This window comes from Vicia villosa, linkage group LG2 (assembly GCF_029867415.1).
Source record: "Vicia villosa cultivar HV-30 ecotype Madison, WI linkage group LG2, Vvil1.0, whole genome shotgun sequence".
Taxonomy (NCBI): Eukaryota; Viridiplantae; Streptophyta; class Magnoliopsida; order Fabales; family Fabaceae; genus Vicia; species Vicia villosa.
Genome location: NC_081181.1, coordinates 144,633,958 through 144,652,655, shown reverse-complemented (window position 1 = coordinate 144,652,655; position 18,698 = coordinate 144,633,958). Strand labels below are relative to the sequence as shown.

Genomic DNA, 18,698 nt, shown 5'->3' with positions numbered 1-18,698 from the left:
TGCTCTTATCACATGTGTCTAAGAATATAATACTAGAGTTGAATGTGGATTGTTGAAGATTTTGTATGATAAAGTGATTATTGCTAATGGGTCTAAGATATGAGGTATATACGTTTTAGAAGGTTCAAATGTTGTTATTCATTCATCATTAACTAGTGTAGGCTTTCATGACAAGGAAAAGCTATGAGATTTGAGGTTAAGACATTATGAATGCCTTGAGGCTGTTTCAGAAATGTATAAATTTTTTGCAGAAAATAAGGGATAAAAATGTATTTAACCGCTAAGTTGCTATTATGATTTTGGGGAAGGGTTGATGTCAAAGCAGCTTACTTGGTGGTAGAGAATTTCTTCAAAGGAAGAATAGTTAAAACCAAGGGATAAACGTGTAAGAAACTATAACGGAGAAAACTTTGAGGTGGAGTTTCCTACTATGGAAGCTAGTAGTAGTGAGAGAACGGTTACAAAGATCTCTAATTATCATTTGACTCATGATAAGGTAAGGAGGGGCTGTAGCATCTAGAAGTAACAATTATACTAGCTTTGGGTGTTATTCTTTGAATGTGGCTGAATGGTTGCAAAATTCAGAAAGAATGACATTCAGGGAGGCATTTGAAAGCATGTAGAGTCAACGATGGTTGAAAAATCATACTTGTGGGCTTGTGAAATTATCTAGGAAAAAGGGTAATTGTAAACAAGTGGATGCAAGTGGCAAGATCAAGATTCAAGGGTGACTTGAATTTGATCAAGGTTATTGATTAGAGTTTCAACATGGTAGAGAGGAGCAAGGTTGTTGATGGTTAAATTGACATCAACATGGATTGAAGTCAAGGTGGTGATTGTTGAAGTATGCCTTAATACCTTTGTTGATGAAGAGAAATAAAACATATTTATAGATTGTCAAAAATCAAGAAGTCGAAAAATAGCAAGAGTGTCTGATTTGGACGGTTCGCGGATTTCGAGTTTGACTTATTCGATTTAAATATTTGTTATTAAATGTTAGGATATTGAATATATATTAATTTAAAAATAGTCTAAAATTTTCCAAAAAGAAGAAAGAAGAAATAGTCTAAACTAATATAAAATATATTATAAGCTAACAGGGGCCTACGGCCTAGCCTACATAAGCCTAGGCGAGGCCAGATTTTTTATATAAATATAAAATGCCTAGGTTTTTTTATAAGCCTATTTAGCTAAAAAGGCTAGGCCACAACATATAAAAAGTCTTTTAAGCCTATGAGGCCGGCCTATTTAAATAAATATAAATAATTTTATTATTATTATTATTATTATTATTATTATTATTATTATTATGTATTTTGTACTTTGAATTAAACTATAAAAATAAATCTCAGTTATCTTGATGAAATTATGAAAATAAGATGAAAAAAAATCTTATGAACAATGTGATACGTTGCTTCCATAAGTTCTCTTAAACAAATAGTATCAAAAAATTTATGCTACTAGGTAAACTCAAATAAGTCAATGCAAACAAACATTTAATCTCACTGATATTTTAATTTGTTAGTCTATATAAAGTTGAGTTGAATGACTTATTTATAAATGTTCAAATGAAATAGGCTTTTAAGTAGGCTCATAGGCCAATCAGACCTTCAAAAAGTCAGACTCGTACCATAAAAAAAGCCTACTATAGGCTACAGGCCAGACATAGGCTTCAAATTTTTTAGCAGGCCAGACTCAGGCTTGGCAAAGCCTAACTCGGTCCAGCCTATTCCCACCCCTACTTGGGATGCATGATATTCTCAAGATAAAACTTAGAAAGACAAATATTTTGAAAAACCTTTGGAGTTATCTAAGGGAATTGACAAATACTTATAAATCATGAGTTTGAATGCATATATTGAGAGTTGTAAAGGTTGGAAGAAAATAGTGGTTTGTTCTTGGGAATTTTGAAGGCGAAGACTATTTTTTTGTAACTTATCTGTAATTTCTTGTAACAACTTTTTGAGTATGGTGAATTGAAAAACTGCTATCTCTTTCAAAATAAATTTGTTGATCGAACTGTAATCTCTTATATTATTTCGATTGATGTTTAAATTTGTATCAAAGTATCATTTCTCATATTTATATCTATAATTATAAAACCTATTTTTCATATTCATATTTATTCTAAATCTTAACCATTGCTTATCATTAATCTAACGGCTTAAATTAATATTTTATATAGAAAAATATTTCCAAAAATAATTAAATTAAATTATCAATGGTTAAGATTTGAAATATATATATATATATATATATATATATATATATATATATATATATATATATATATATATATATATATATATATATATATATATATATATATATATATATATATATATATATATATATATATATATATATATATATATATATATTTTAAATTTATTACTACAATTTTTAATACTTGCAAATTTTGTAGTCGGACGGAAGAAGTATATTAAATCGTTGAATGTCAACCCTTTAATTAACACAACTTGACCTATGCAAGGTTGGGAGGCAGAAGATTTAAGTCCCATTTGTGAATATACAAATAGACTAAACTTCTCCTGATTTGCACCCATTGGTTACACAGCAAGTTGTAATAAGCCACTATTCTATTCAATAAAAAAATGGCTCTTATACAACTCATTTTCACATTTTGGTAACATGTTTTTTTCTCTAAAGAATTTATAATCTTGTTTCGTTAGTGAAACGCAACTTAGAATCTAAAACAATTGTCAACTTGCCATTCAAAAGGGAAGACCAAAGTAATGCAGAAATTTATTAATCTAGGTCGGGTGGGTCGGTTACTAGATTTACTTTCATTATTAATTCATGTTGTGAAATTCAAGGATCAAGCGGAAAAAATGATGGGTAAAATAAAAAATGACGATATCTAGATTAATCCGTATTAACAATAAAATAATTCAAGTGCATGCGGATATATAATCTAATAAGAATAACAGCTTATCCAACTCCATCCAACCAGTGTCTTAAAATTTGAATCGTTTTGATTTGTCGGACTGATTGAACCGTGAATTGAAGAGTAGAGTAGTTTGATAAAGGCCATATGATTGTAGTTGCAATTAATTCGATGAAAAACGATGCGATCCAATCGATTGATCGATCAGACCAATAAACAAGTGGGTCTTTTATGCTAGAATGATATGTAGCTCATGAAAAAAAGAGCGAGAGAGATTATCAACACTATGCAAGCTTTACTTGCTTTGTATATTATTTGTATTAATTTTCGTTACAAGAGTCTTCGCTCTTATATACACTATAAACACTATAAACACTTGAGGTGGTTGTAACTAACTCAAAGTTAGTTATCACCTAACTAACTGCATAGCATGGTCATGCACATTGCTTAACATACTCATGCATGATACATCATCATATATGTACATGCACTCTTTTAATATGCTCCCACAAGATCATGGTGGTTTGAGTAAAAATACTTTGAACTTGTTCGAAAATCATTGAACAAGGCTGTTGTGAGTGATTTGGTGACTGCATCAGCTAGTTGAGCATGAGTTGGTACATGTTGAATATGCAGGTGATTGACCACGACTTCTTCCCTAACAAAATGTATATCTAGTTCAATGTGTTTGATTCTTGCAAGAAGAATCGGGTTATGGAAAAGTAATACGGCAAAGTAACTAGGCCGAAGATATTCGATGTGTAGCTTAGAAAGAAGAGAATCAAGCCAAATTAATTTTGTAGTGGTGTGTGACAAAGCCGAGTATTCAACTTTCTGTGCTTGACCTTGCAATAAGCATTTGTTTCTTCGAGCTCGAAGCTACAAGATTAGGGCCAAATAAAACACATGATCCTGAGGTTAAGTGTAACACCCGTTATATTTTAGTTAATTATTTAATTGCTTAATCATGAATTATTTGGTGAAATTAAGAATTTTTAATAGTTATGCAATTATATTATATAGTTGAATAATGATAATAATAATAATAAAATATAGGATACTTAGTTAGTTGGGCCATAATGATGTGTTAGCATGAGTAATAGTTGGGGTGTGTGAGTTAAGCCCATTAGTGTGGAGGAATTGATGATGGGTTAACTAAAAAGAGAGAATTTGGAAAATAGAGGGAAGTTAGAGAAAATTCGAAGAGAACGTGAAAGTAGAGAGGAGCAGAGCTAGGGCAAGAGGAACCTCCATTGATAGAAAGAACTTTGAAGAAATTTGTTAAGGTAAGGGTGAGGTTCCAACTTTCTAATGAATGGGATAATTGTGGAAATGTGGGATGAATTGTAGATTAGGTTTTAGGGAAGATTGTTCATGAAATTGATCCATAAACTGATTGAAATTGGAGAAATTGATGTGATAATATGTTTGTGATCGTTATGTTGTATATATGTATGATTTATATGCTTTGGGATGATTTTCTGCTGTTTGAAAGATTGAATTTTTGGGTAAAAAGGGATGATTTTCGTAGCAACAGAAGCTGGAGAATTTTTGGTTCTGAGTTCAAAGGAACCAGTTACCCAGTTATGGTAACCGGTTGCCCAATAAAATAATAGCGTGAAAATTGTGTTTTGAACAGGGGGACTGGTTACCCAGTTATGGTAACCGGTTACCAAAAGAAACAGTAGTGTCAATATTTGATTTTTGAAAGGGGGAATCGGGTTACCCATTTATGGTAACCGGTTGCCATAGAAGACAATGACGCTGATTCCAGGGTTACTAGAGGTAGTAACCGGTTACCCAGTTTTGGTGTCGTGCGAAGTATGACGATTTTGGTGATGATTAATAATGATGTTGTAGGGATGATGATCCTATAAATTGCAGAATATGTTGCAATGATGTTGTTGTTGGCCTAAAATGGCAGATAATGTTGTGGGGGGATTACGCTCTGGAATTGTATAAATTCGTTGTTGCATTATCGATGTCGCATGCACTCATGGTTGAAGGCTCATGCCTTGTTGTTGGCCTGGATTGGCAAAACACTGAGGGCTTATGACCTGTTGTTGAAGGCTTATGCCTTGTTATTGCCCATTATTTGGCATTTTGGAGAGGGTTTATACCTTGTTGGTACTACATGCATAAAGTCGAGTCAGTCCCATAACATGAAAGTGCATGTTTGCATGATGACTTGAGTGTGCTTGTGTATGTTGCTGTATATTTGAGTTAACGAAGATGATATAAATTGTTGAAGCATAAACTGTAATAACCTATTCGAGATATTTGTTGCATGGTTACTATTATACCATTTATTATATGGTTGTGATATCTCACCCCTTCTGTTTGAATGTTACCTCTACGTGGGTAACGCACAGGTAACAAGGATTAGAGTTGCTCTGAGGTATGGAGTGATGCCTAGTAATGCGTAGATTGAGTCGGGTTTGCTCTGATACGTAACACCGCGGATGGACGCTTGCTTTGATATTGTGTTGATGAATTATTTTGGAAGATTGCGAGAGTATTATAAACTCTCTGTTATTTATTTTGATGTTGGTTTTTAAGTTGTCGAAATTGGTGACTGATACATGTTGATTTGTTTTTCATTGCATTAATAAAGTTAAGATTGGACACTATGATGATTGCGATGTCGGTTCATCTGGACAAACGTGTTATGTATCTTTGTTTAAATGTTTTGAGCAAATCTTATAAGGTTGATGATGTATCATCCTATTTGATGTTGATTGAAAAACTTAATTCACTCTGATTTTATTTTATTTATCAATGGGGAAATAGGGTGTTACATTGAGCAACGATCATCATGGTCACTTTCCCACTCACAATCTCTATATGAACACAAAGAAAATTTTGGAGTGCGTGACTGGTGCAAGTAACAATCCATGCATTTTTGTGCCACTCAACTAGCAGAGAATAGGCTTAACTACAACCATGTGTTATTTAAGTAGCATGGACATGAATTCACAGGCTTTGTTAACTGAGAAACTTATGACAGGTCGTGTGAATGTCAAGTATTGTAAGACACATGAAGTATATTAATTAGATTCAACATATAGTTCGACACAAGATTAGAGGTAATTTGAGAATGACCAACTATTTTGACCTCTAGACTATGTCCATTACCAATTACCACATTGTAAGGCCTTGCACAAGAGTGAACATGTTGTAAACTACTAATGCTAGATGTTATGTGATGAGAGGCACCTGAGTCTGCAAACCAAGTCTGTGAATCAAGATCCAAAGGAATTGCCAATGAGTTCTTATGTGCTAAGTAAGTTGTTACTTGTGGAGAAGGAGATTCTTAAGCTATGGAGCTTTGAGTACCAATTGAGTTATTGCTAGCTGATCATTGGGAATGAGACTTGTGATGAGCAAGTTCAAAATTCTCATAAATCTTGTGCGAACATTCAAGGACAGAATGGTCATACTTGTTGTAGAATTGGCATGTAGGCATAATTTCAGTGGTGTAAGTTTTCCTGCCAAGACCTCTTCCACGTGTGTTCCTTCCTATGCCATAAAAAATAGTGATGGCCATTAGCATTAGAGGCACCATGTTTGGTAACTTCTAAGTTAAGAAAGCCTTAAGCTACATTTACAATGACACTAAGGGAAGCCAACTCTTGTCTATACTTGTCCAACTGAGCTTCTTGGACATATAAGAGGGCTTCAACATCATATATATATATATATATATATATATATATATATATATATATATATATATAAGATGACCCCTTTTTTCTATAGATCATTATAATGAAAGAATTATACTTCTCTAGTAGCCCTTGCAATATTTCAGTAGAAACAACTTCACCCCAAAAACTCCTACGTAACTTAATTCCCAACAACATGCACTTTACTTACTTCAAAATGGTTTTATTCATGTTTCCAACGAGGACATTTTGTTGTGATATTCGATACACAGCTTTGGGTCGGTTTTCTCATTTTTCTTGAAAAATCATTAAACAACTCTAAAACAAACTTGAAGTCATTGTGAGCTCTTAAAAAAATATTTTTGCTTTTGTATAATTTTCTATAAGAATACGTCATTCCTTAAACTTTTAAAATGTTTCATTTTTATGTTTCAAAATGTAAGCTCATACTCATCTAGAGAAACAATCAATCATAATGAGAAGATATAAACATCCTTATGAGTATTCACCCTTATTGGATCCCAAAGATCTGATTAAACATACTAAAAACGATCTACTATAGTTATGTTTATCACTCCTAAACTTCACTTTATGTTGTTTTTATGGTATGGAATGATCATAAAATATAGTTTGTTCAATTTTCACTACCTAGCAAATTTGGCTTAGCTAGTTTAACCAAACATCTTTCACTAACATGTCTCAATCTCAAATGTCATAAATTTGTTTTGTAGTGAAAGTCTTGACTGTCGATTGATGCATTGTCAATACTAGTGAAATCATCCAAAACATACAAATCACACATTTTAAACCTTTTAGAAATTATCAATGCACCATGTAAAATTATCAACATGACATGTTCAATTATAGGGCAATAACTTACACCATGAAACGTGCTTATACAAAACAAATTTTTCTTAAGTTTGAGAACATGTCTCACATTACGTAAAAGGAACTCACAGTTGTAAAATATCTTGAGTTGAATCATCCCAATACTACAAACCTTACAAATCTCATTACTATCTAGTCAAACAAATCCACCTTATTTTAACTCTAAAGTCTCAAAGTATTTTTTCTTGGACATATATGATAAGAGCATCATGAGTACATGACTCAACTATTCTTTCTCTCAAAACATGTTACTATTAGCACACCAACACTCTAATAAATATTCATCATAGGTAACCACAATCTGAACGGAATCATCATTGTTTCTCTTTTCGAGATAATCCTTCTTGAAATGACATTTTTTTATGAAAAATGAAACATTTGTACTTTGATTTTTTGAACTCCCTAGACTTGGACTCTGACCAAGATTCATTTGTTTTCCTCTACTTTTACCCATCCTCTCTTGAAATTTTCAAGTCTTAACCACTATCTTTCACCTTGAAGTCTTTAAGTTTTGTAAGCATTTTGGTTCTAATCGTCAATTGAACTTCTAGTAAGGTAATAATATCTTCCTTACCATAAAGAAGAGAATCATTTAAATTCTCAAAATATTTAGATAATGAACTCAACAAGCGTAGACCATTGTCTTCATCATCAAGTTTCACTTCAATATTTTACAAGTCATCAACAATTTTTGTGAAATTTTATCATTTTCTCCACAATGGACTTTGGTTTCTATCGTCTAAAATAAATATAATTATTGTTTTAAACATAATCTACAAGCCATTGATTTGGTCATGAAAATATTAGGTTACACGAATATTACCATAAGGAAACAGTTGTTTTCCGACAACTGTCTAGTCATCAACTTGCTTCGTCTTACTGGACGTACAAATGATCTAGACATGCAAATCCATATCTATACTCATGAATACTATTATGTATATCTCAAAAACAAATAGGTATATAACATGTATGTATGTTGCACTCTTATCCACAAAAATAACTGTGTCAACTAAGTTCAAAAAACAAGTCTTAATGGCACAAAGTTTGTAATACTCTAGGAGTGCATCACCATCGCCAATTTAAATTGTGCATTACATCCTCATGTGTCATTAATCTTTGTTTGGGCCTCCTAAGGACCAACTTCAAATTGTTCAACCATCACGTCTAATGCATCAAACCTTTGAATCATAGAGTGATCTAGTAGTCGGCCCATGATAGAAAGATGGAATAAACATGAAACATCGTCTATGATGATCGTCCATGATGAGGCACATTTCACCAATAGGGAGATTAAAGGACGATTTCTCATAATGACATCTCTCAACAAACGTTGACAATAGTTTGTGGTATATATATTTCTGTATTTGGTCCACACAAATCCTTCAGTTTAGATGTTAATAATACATCTTAAAACCATACCTCTTTGGATTGTATCACTGTTAGTATCTTCAAATTTAAGAGATATTAGTGTTAAAAAAACATCTATCAAATTTATATTGATTCTTTAAAAAAAGGGTTAAAAATTGACAATTTAGAAGGTCGTGAAATTTTTTGGAGACGGATTGAGTATTTTTTCTTTAATTTTATTTTATTTCTAAGAATGGTCTTCCAATTAAAGTGTATCTGTATTGTGTTATTAAAACTTATCTACTAACATAAGTTTTTATGCGAATTTAGAAGTACACATTTTTTATAAATTATTTTCAATTATTTTTCTTTTTTTAAAAGATAATAATATCTCGTAAAGATATCATATAGTCAGAGCCATTGTCTAAAATTTATCATATTAAAATCGTGTTTAAATAGAATCTCATAAAATATTATATAAGCTAAATCGTAATTAAATATGATCTTTATTTATTTTGTCATGTTTAAACTTCAACTAACTTACCTATGATTAGGGGTGAGAATAGGCCAGGCCGGTCTATAGGGGCCTATAACCTAGCCTACTTAAAGTCATGTTAGGCTAGGCCTATTTAATAAAGAGGCCAAGCTTAAGCTTTTTTAAAAACCTATTTTATTAAATAGGCTAGGCTTAGGCTATTAAAAAAGTCTATGAAGCCTTATAGGTCGGCCTATATTTTCACATATATTAGAGATATGCTAAATAGCTTGGCCCATGTATGAATATATATTAGAAAAAACACTAAATAGGCTAGCCTATGTATGCATATATATGAGAACAAAGGCTAAATAGATCGTCTTATGTGCATATATAGGCCGATCTATAAGACTTTTTAAGTAATATGGATTAATTGAAAACTTTAATGAGATACAAACTTTTAAATACGCTTTTAGGCCATGCTAGACTTTTAAAAAAGTCAGGCCAGGTCAAAAAATTGAGCCTATGATAAGCCATAGGTCAGACTTAGACCTTTTAAGTTTATCGTAGGCCAGGCTCAGGCCTTCTAAAGCCTAGCCTAGTCTAGCCTATTTCCATCCCTACCTATGATTTCTAAAAACTTGAGACGACTTTCTTTATAGTAGATACAAAAAAATAATTGAACATTACTTTTTGGTTGTACCTGATCAGACAGATCTTCGTGGTCTGCAACGAACTGGATCTTGTAAACTGGGAGGAGTGTACCTGCAGGGTACTCCGATGCCAAAGTGAGAAGAGAGAGCAATCAGAATGCAAGTACAAGGTAAGGAGAGAATGGATAATGTTACCTGACCCTCTAATGAAAGAGGGTATTTATAGCCCCCAGGACTGGGCCAAAATTTTCTAATTGGACAAACTCTATGAGAGACCCACGTGCTAGGAAACTGCCAGAATCCTACATGGCAGGACTGAGTCAGCAGAAGCCTCATATTCTGGATGAGTGGAGCGTAGGGTTCGGAGCAAGCTTCCCGAATCCCTCGCTAGTGGGTTTGACAACGTGGATGCACATGGGACTGACGGTTACAACGGCTAGTGCACGCGTATATTGGGCCAGAACTGAATTGGGGCCTGTTTGGCTACGACCATAAAATTGGGCTTGTTCGGCCTAGACCAGAACATTTTTTTATTGAAATCCCAAAGTTTCTAGTTAAAAGAGAAAAAAATTATTATCTTAATAGTTGTTAATAGTAAAAGCAAAAAATTCATATAAACATGACAAGTAAAAAACGAATGGAGAGAATATACTTAAAGACTTCAAAGTCCAAACATGTGCACAGCCATAAACAAATCAAAGTCAAAGTTGAAGTCAGACAAGTTCATTTGCCCTTCCTCTCAACGCGTAATTATTTCATTTAAGTCGGCATAAATGCGTTACAACTTTTATTTGATAAGGATATATATGTCGTACATAGAAAATTCAGAATTTTTATCTTCACATATAGTGCTTACTACATTGGACCTACATAGTACATTTACAACCTTCTTCTGTTTTTCCTCTAACATATAATATAATAATTTATTTTCTCAATTTCATTGCATGGCTAATGGCTTGTCGTTTTGCAAAGTTGTACGTGATTACATAAACAGTCAGAGAAGAAAAATAAGCTGGACAGAAGACAGATTAACAAACCATTTGATCCACAGCTGTCTTTGACATGATGAAATCTTAGTTTAGTCACAACTTTTATCATTCCTCTAAGAGTCAACTTTTGCTTAATATTATAATCATATTAATTCATAATAACTCTTTGTTCCTAACTTGTCAAACACATCTTTGTAGGGTCATGCCACATATTTTCCACTCTTTTTCCATGAAAACATTTTTGGTGTTATTAGTTTATGTCATAACCTAATTCATTGATTGATTGAATATGATAATTTTCTGCTACTTGTAATATTTTCAGAAATTGTTATACAAGTGTGCTAATGACAGTGACATCTGTTTAGTTGGATCAAGTTACTATTAATAATGTTTTATAATGTTTAATAATGTTTAGTTATTATCATAATGATAATAAAAAACAACTATAGTGACATTGTGCATGGACCAGTGATTTTGTTTTTCTTCAACAAGTTGCGGTTGTGAGTGTCTTGCTGATATTATTATGTTCACATATTTTCTGTCTTTTTCTATTTGGTCTTAAAAAGGATCTTCCATCTCATCATTATTCAAATAATCTCATTTTTTTGTACTTTTATGATCATTTTCTATATTTAAATACGTAATGTCAAATTGATTTCATATTTAAGAGCTTGTGTTCTTTCAAACTCTTGCATACACAACTGTTTTTTTAAGGTTCTGTTTGGTTGTATAGACTCTTTGACTTGAGACAATGAAGGGAAGAAGAGGAAAAAGATCAGAGGTAAGCTTTGAAAGAAAAAAAAAGATGATTTTGAGTAAGTTGTTGTTAAGTTGTTTTTCTTAGTTGGTGGGTTTTTTTTGTTCAGGCTTTTTGGCCTTCTATTGTGATGAAAAAATGGCTTAATATTAAGCCTAAGGTGAATGATTTTAGTGAAGATGAAGTTGATACTGAAACTGAAAGTGAAGATGATGGTAACAATTGATTCTAATCTATGAAGTTCATTTTCTGTGATTCTTTTATATCACCTTTTGATTCATGTCAATTTCTCATACAGTTTTCTCTCCTAAACAATCGAAAATGGAAGAGCGCGGCGGCAAAGATAATCCATTTAGAACACAAGGGGTTCAATCTATATTCTCAAGTCAAATACCAGGTATGAATTAATCCCATTTCAGCTATGAATTAAGTTTGTTTCAGTGAATTCCGGTTTTAGAATTGATTTTATGTTTGTGATTATTCAGATGCATCTTTTAAGAAAGGATACAAAACAAAACACAGAAGAGGAAAATCGGAAACTTTGCGTGCTCAGTACATAAACACTAAGGAAGTGAGGGTAGCAATTGGATCTTGGAATGTTGCTGGAAAACATCCATCCGAAAATCTTGATATTGATGATTGGATTTGCGCCGAAGAACCGAGTGATATTTACATTTTCGGGTGAGTAGTTCATCAAACATAGGCACAATTGGCTGAAATCTGTGATTGAATATCGTGTGTTATCGTTGTTTTTCTAACGTATAAATTCTTTATGGCTATTCACAGTTTTCAGGAAGTAGTTCCACTGAATGCTGGAAATGTACTTGGAGCCGAAGATAATACGCCGATCCAAAAATGGGAAGCAATCATTAGGAGAACTTTAAACAAATCTTCTGAGCCTGACAGTAAACATAAAAGCCATAGCGCGCCTCCTTCTCCGGTTATGCGAACTTCTTCTGCTGCTGATATTCTAGCTGAAAATATAGATGGTGATAATCCAATTGACATGATGAATGATGAGTATATGGAAACTGTTGTTGAGAAATATGATCTAAAACAACAGTTGGAAGCAAATAATGTAATTAGTATCGGAAATGATATACATGTGAGGAAAGCTTATGGTATTGATCTTGATTGGCCTGAACGTCCGTTAGACGCAATCTCACAAATTGTTGATTCTAATCCGAAGCTGCGGAGAGTATTGAGTAGTTCAGCTAGAATTGGTTTTGACTTGAATGAGAATGCTTTCATATACAGCGGCAGCAGTGGTGGTGGTGGTGGTGGTGGTGGAGGCGGTTTGAAACGCTCGCACCATAGTTCGGGAAATTTGGGCTTGTTATTGAAAGAGCAACAGGTTATATCGAACGTGGTTGATTCCTTAGATGATGTATCTGAGATGTTGTCTAATGAGGATGATGATGCTTTTATTGAATTACCTGACAACCAAGATGATGATGGATTAGGCGATACGAAATCGCATGCGAGGTATGTTCGGATTATCAGCAAGCAAATGGTGGGAATATATGTATCTGTTTGGGTGCAGAGGAGGTTGAGACGACACATAAATAATTTGAAAGTTTCTCCTGTTGGAGTTGGTCTTATGGGCTACATGGGAAACAAGGTAACAAATGTTTATATTACGAATCATCGCGCTGAATAAAGGCCGGTCATTAGAATCTAATGTATGAACTCAACGACCGACCTTTATCAGCGAGGTCCAAACTCGTGAACTTAGTGATACAGTTTTCTTATTTTGGCCAATGATTGGATTTGACAGACACCTTTTTATTGATGCAGGGTTCTGTTTCAATCAGCATGTCACTCTTTCAGTCGCGTATGTGTTTTGTTTGTTCTCATCTGACTTCTGGTACGAAAGATGGAGCAGAGCAAAGACGAAACTCTGACGTTAATGAAATTCTACGTAGAACTTGTTTCTCATCCGTCTTTGATACAGATCAAGCACTAACAATACCATCACACGAGTAAGCTTTACTATAAGTTGAATTTTTTTCCATTGCAAAGCACATATCTTATATTAATTCGCGTTTTGTTTATTGCCAACAGTCAGATTTTCTGGTTCGGAGATTTGAATTATCGGATCAGCATGTTAGACTCCGAAGTTCGAAAACTGGTCGCTCTAAAAAAGTGGGATGAACTAATGTATTATGATCAGGTAAGACTTCAGCTATGAATCCTTTCATATTTAAACCTTAAAATTGATCTGAATCATTGAAAACATTATCCTGGCTACTGACTCTTTACCAAAACTTTTTATTTTACTTTATTGGATAAGATATCTCAACTATTTCTGAGCAGTGACAAACAAGTTAACATATTTATATGTTTATGTTCTGTTCTTTTTGCTGTCCTAGATTTAAATAATTTGCAACTAACTATTACTTTACCTGAATATTTGTATGTAGCTAAGCAATGAACTACGCGTAGGACGCGTATTTGAAGGATGGAAAGAAGGGTTGATAAACTTTGCACCTACTTACAAATATGAAATCAACTCTGATAGATATGTTGGTGAGATTCCAAAAGAAGGCGAGAAAAAAAGAGCTCCTGCATGGTAATTTCGATATTTATAACGATAGTAATAAATGTGTTTCTTTAATTTAAACGACAAATATTGATATTGTTAGTTTTATGTATGCAGGTGTGATCGTATATTATGGTTAGGAAAAGGAATTAAGCAACTACAATACGAGCGTGCAGAAATTAAGCTATCGGATCATAGACCAGTTAGTTCAATTTTCTCGGTGGAAGTCGAAGTATTCGATCATCGCAAACTAAGAAGAGCACTAAATTTTACTAGTACTGCTGCAGTTCATCCTGAGATTTTCCCTGATGAAGAAGATGATCAATTTTACTAGGACTAAAAATTAATTGAAGTTTGGTATCAAATATGAAGCATTTTGTGAATTGAGTCAGTTACACAGGAGGAAGCCAATGAAATAGTGATAATAACAAGAAATTGTATATAGTCATACAATATATATAGGAAGATATCGACATTTTTTTGTTTCTTTTTTCACAGTAAAAACCATTAATCAATTTTGGCCTCGTCATTGGTATTGTGTCTTGGTTGTTTTGTTGTAATTGTAACAATAGACAAGTTCTATGTAACCTAATATATTGATTTTTGTGGAATGAAGTTTTAAATATTCATGCATTTTTTCTGGTTTGTAGCAGATTGATTACTTATATGATGTTCTTGTTGCAATAAAAAAAGTAATTAAAGTAAGTACCAAATGAAAGAAATTATATGCTAAATGGAATTAAGAAAACAATTGGTCAAGTTGGTTGCACCAAATAACTCTAGGTGAAACAAAAAGCACCTGACAAAATTCTCCAATAGAAGGTTGGTTTGAAAATGTAGAAACAAACACCAACAAACAATGCAACAAAACATGTTTATTAAACCATTCAACTCTATAAGCACATTCACCTTAAGACTTCTGCAGCATCCTATTTCCATTTCTTCATTTTCTTTCAATGGAGCTTTCGAAACTGTTATTGATCCTAATTGCTATTCTGTCTAATATTCACACTTTAAGGAGTAGTGAACTTCTTGTTCATGAGTACTACAAGGAAAAGTGTCCCTTAGCTGAAGAGATAGTGAGACATAACATGGAAGTAGCAATTTTCAAAGATCCACGTTTAGCAGCGTCTTTACTTCGATTACACTTCCACGATTGTTTTGTTATGGTAATTAACCATATATATAAGCATTTCAATGTCAATTATTTTCATTTGATTTTTCTTTATTCGTTTAAAATATTTGTTTTTTTGTCCTATATTGTTGTATGTTGAAATGAAAATAAGGGGTGTGATGCATCAGTACTTTTGGATAGTGTTGAGGGAATGACAAGTGAGAAACAAGCTGGACCAAATTTGAATTCTTTACGCGGATTTGAAGTCATTGACAAAATTAAGTATTTACTTGAAGAGGAATGTCCTCTCACAGTTTCATGTGCTGATATTCTTGCCATGGCTGCTCGTGATGCTGTTGAATTGGTACACAATTTCTCTCTAGTCATTCTATTTGCATCACAAATCTCATGCATTCAGAGAGGCAGTACATCGATGATCATTGGATTAGTCTGTAAAGATTTCAAGCTTTTTATTTTAGAGTTAAAAATATGTTTGTTTTCTGTAGCGTCTAATCTTGATCCAATTATCACATATGTGCTGACTCAGAGAATTTGTGATTCAAATCATTCATGACTTTTCTTATTACCAAGTAGTTTTTTTGTGTGTTGATCCAATTATCGCATATGTGCTGACTCAGAATTTGTGATTCAAATCATTCATGACTTTTCTTCTTACCAAGTAGTTTTTTTGTGTGTGGCAATAATTACGATTGTTTTGAAGAGAGGAGGACTAAGATGGGAAGTGTGGCTGGGTAGAAAGGATTCCCTTGAGTCGAGTTTCAGTGGAGCCAACCTATTCATTCCTGCTCCAAATTCTTCATTAGAGACCTTAATCAACAATTTTAAGCAACAGGGTCTTGATGTTGAAGACTTAGTGGTTCTATCAGGTAAAATCGGGATTTGGAAAATAAGTTTTCAAACTCACCAATTTAAATCTCAATTTGATAACCAGAGTTCTTACTAAAAAAACAGGTAGCCATACTATAGGAAGGGCAAGATGCGTAAGTTTCAGGCAAAGGATCTACGAAACAAAACCAGAATATCACTATGGATACGACTATGATCACTACAAAAGATACACAACCTTCAGAAGAATCCTAGGGTCAATTTGCCCTGTTAAAGGAAGGGATAACAAATTCGCACCCCTTGATTTCCAAACACCAAAAAGGTTTGATAACCACTACTTCATTAACATTCTTGAAGGAAAGGGATTGTTAGGTTCTGATAATGTTCTGATCAGCCAAGACATGGATGGAAAGATCAGGGAGCAGGTGTGGAGCTATGCATCCAATGAACAACTTTTCTTTGCTTCATTTGCTAAGTCTATGATTAAGATGGGAAACATCAATGTTCTTACAGGAGATGCAGGAGAAATAAGAAGGAACTGTAGATTTGTTAACACTTAGCTATTATGAATTTGGATGACTTGTAATACAAACTTGTTCTGAAGAATAACAATATGTGTTTACAAATACAAAGCACTATATATTCGGATTGTTACACATTTACACTTAACTAATCAATGACTATATACTTCAACTACAATACATATAATTCTCTATAACTTTTTAACAATAAACAAGAAACAGAAGCCGAGCGATGACCTTTGAGTCGATGCTAAGAAGAAGCGGCAGCAGCAGCAGCTTTTATAGCTTTTTCCAATTCAGATTCCAAATCACTCACCACTACAACATTCTGCGGCTTGTTTGATTGTTTTTTCTCATTCTTTTTTCTGTCATTGCTATTGTTATTGCTTCCCCGAGTTTGAGTTTGAAAGCTCTCGCCTGAAAGATGTTTCTTCTGATTCAAAAGCTTCCCTTCACCGCTAGAGACTCTCATTTTCATTTCATCCAACACTCTCTTCATCTCCTTATTTTCCTTCTCAACCTTCTCCAAATCACCTTTTGCCCATAAACATAAATCCTTCACCATCTGCAAATCACCTTCGCGATTCTCACGGTTCAACTGATCCAATTGCACTTCATCAATCCTCTCCAATCCAATTTTATTCACTGTCAAATATGGTATTTTCAAACCAGACTTATTCCCCGGAAAATTCACACCCCAACGAAATTTCAACAATAATCCTTGCGTCACAGGTAGAATAGTTCTAGCCATAACTGCAATAGAAGGAGAAATACCACAATTTTCACTGTTCTTACCATCTGGGACTACACCAACAACAACGTTATTGTTGTTGTTGCTGTTGTTGTCGTCTCTATGACCAAATGGTTCCAAGTTCAAATTTTGCCAACCGGAGGAACATCCATCTTGAAAAGGAACAAAACCCTTTTCGATTTGAGGCGAAACAGAAAGAGGGTTATCATCAGAAACAGTTTTGGTGTTAGTGTTAGGGTTTGGATTAAGATTAGTGTCAGAGAGAACGGTTTTATGGAGAGAGAAATGACCGAATTGGGGTTTAAAGTGAAGAGAGAAAGAAGGAAGAAGAAGAGGGACAGAAGAGGAAGGAGTAGAGAGTGATAGATTAGCAGAGAAGACGAGAGGAGAATTACGAGGTGAACCGGAAAGGCCTAAACCGGATTTGAGGGAAAGAGAAAAGGGAAGAGATGAGGTTTGTGTGGTGGTGGTGGTGGTGGTGGTGGTGGGAGTGTAAGAGAGTTTGAATGCTGGACCAGTTGGGAAGTTAGTTGAGAGTGAGAATGAGAAATCGGAAGATGAGTTACCAGTGGCGGTGATGGTTGAAAGTAAGGGATGGTTGAAAATGGTGATTGGTAGTTTTGCTGTCATTATTTGGGTTTGTTGATTTTCAGTGTTGTTGTGGAATTTGAGGGAGAGCTTCATGGTGAGTGAGTTGTTGTTGGATTGGAGAAGTTGGAAATTAGAAGATGAAGGAAATGTGAAGTGAAATAACCGCCATAAGAGCTAGTGACAGAGAGATGATGATTTTTTTTTTTTCCCGTGGAAGATAAAGGATGGCAATGGAGGAGGACATGGAGGAAAGGAAAGCAACTGATGGGCTCAAGTTTTTTAAGCTTTAAGCATGGCCCATTATACGGGTGGACAGGGACCCGAAACCCGGCCCAACCCGCATCAATTGATTGCAAAAAAAAGAAAATTATACCCTGTACCCCTACGTTTATCCCAATACCCCGACAATTTTTTAAAAATTCCAATTTTATCCTTTTTTACTTTTAATTTTTAATTTTTGATTTTTTTTTTCATTGTTACTGTTTGTACGGACGGTAAGAGGAGAAAGGGAGATTGGTACCTCGTCAGAACCGGATAACCAGACATGAAGTCTTCCGGTTTGTTTTTTTAAAACCTTCATCAACCGGATATCCCAGGGATGGGTATTCCGGTTTGTTTTATTTCAATTTTCCCAACCGGATATCCCAT

At 33.8% G+C, this 18,698-nt stretch overlaps 3 protein-coding genes across 3 annotated transcripts; 2 read left to right on the top strand and 1 right to left on the bottom strand.

Annotated features, from left to right (window-relative positions):
* The first annotated feature begins 11,535 nt into the window (after nt 1-11,535).
* LOC131652314 (type I inositol polyphosphate 5-phosphatase 2-like) lies at nt 11,536-14,860 on the top strand. The gene is made up of 9 exons (XM_058922145.1): nt 11,536-11,709; nt 11,795-11,900; nt 11,984-12,082; nt 12,171-12,366; nt 12,472-13,306; nt 13,483-13,667; nt 13,750-13,858; nt 14,109-14,257; nt 14,345-14,860. The coding sequence occupies exons 1-9, from the start codon at nt 11,680-11,682 to the stop codon at nt 14,559-14,561; spliced, it is 1,926 nt and encodes a 641-aa protein (XP_058778128.1). The 5' UTR covers nt 11,536-11,679; the 3' UTR covers nt 14,562-14,860.
* A 133-nt stretch (nt 14,861-14,993) lies between these two features.
* On the top strand, nt 14,994-16,747 carry LOC131652316 (peroxidase 20). The gene is made up of 4 exons (XM_058922148.1): nt 14,994-15,396; nt 15,514-15,705; nt 16,063-16,228; nt 16,314-16,747. Exons 1-4 carry the CDS (start codon nt 15,184-15,186, stop codon nt 16,745-16,747), a joined length of 1,005 nt encoding a protein of 334 aa, XP_058778131.1. The 5' UTR covers nt 14,994-15,183.
* Nucleotides 16,748-16,806: 59 nt separating this feature from the next.
* Nucleotides 16,807-18,305, bottom strand: LOC131652315 (uncharacterized). Its single transcript, XM_058922147.1, has one exon. It carries the CDS (start codon nt 18,141-18,143, stop codon nt 16,959-16,961), a length of 1,185 nt encoding a protein of 394 aa, XP_058778130.1. The 5' UTR covers nt 18,144-18,305; the 3' UTR covers nt 16,807-16,958.
* Nucleotides 18,306-18,698: the final 393 nt, after the last annotated feature.

Bases quoted from the DNA above. Each gene is read 5' to 3' on its own strand.
- LOC131652314 (XM_058922145.1), top strand. From the start codon at position 11,680: ATGAAGGGAAGAAGAGGAAAAAGATCAGAG. The intron at 11,710-11,794 runs GTAAGCTTTGAA...TTTTTTGTTCAG, and splicing joins GAAGAGGAAAAAGATCAGAG to GCTTTTTGGCCTTCTATTGT. The intron at 13,307-13,482 runs GTAACAAATGTT...TTATTGATGCAG, and splicing joins TGGGCTACATGGGAAACAAG to GGTTCTGTTTCAATCAGCAT.
- LOC131652316 (XM_058922148.1), top strand. From the start codon at position 15,184: ATGGAGCTTTCGAAACTGTTATTGATCCTAATTGCTATTCTGTCTAAT. The intron at 15,706-16,062 runs GTACACAATTTC...ATTGTTTTGAAG, and splicing joins CTCGTGATGCTGTTGAATTG to AGAGGAGGACTAAGATGGGA. The intron at 16,229-16,313 runs GTAAAATCGGGA...CTAAAAAAACAG, and splicing joins AGACTTAGTGGTTCTATCAG to GTAGCCATACTATAGGAAGG.
- LOC131652315 (XM_058922147.1), bottom strand. From the start codon at position 18,143: ATGAAGCTCTCCCTCAAATTCCACAACAACACTGAAAATCAACAAACC.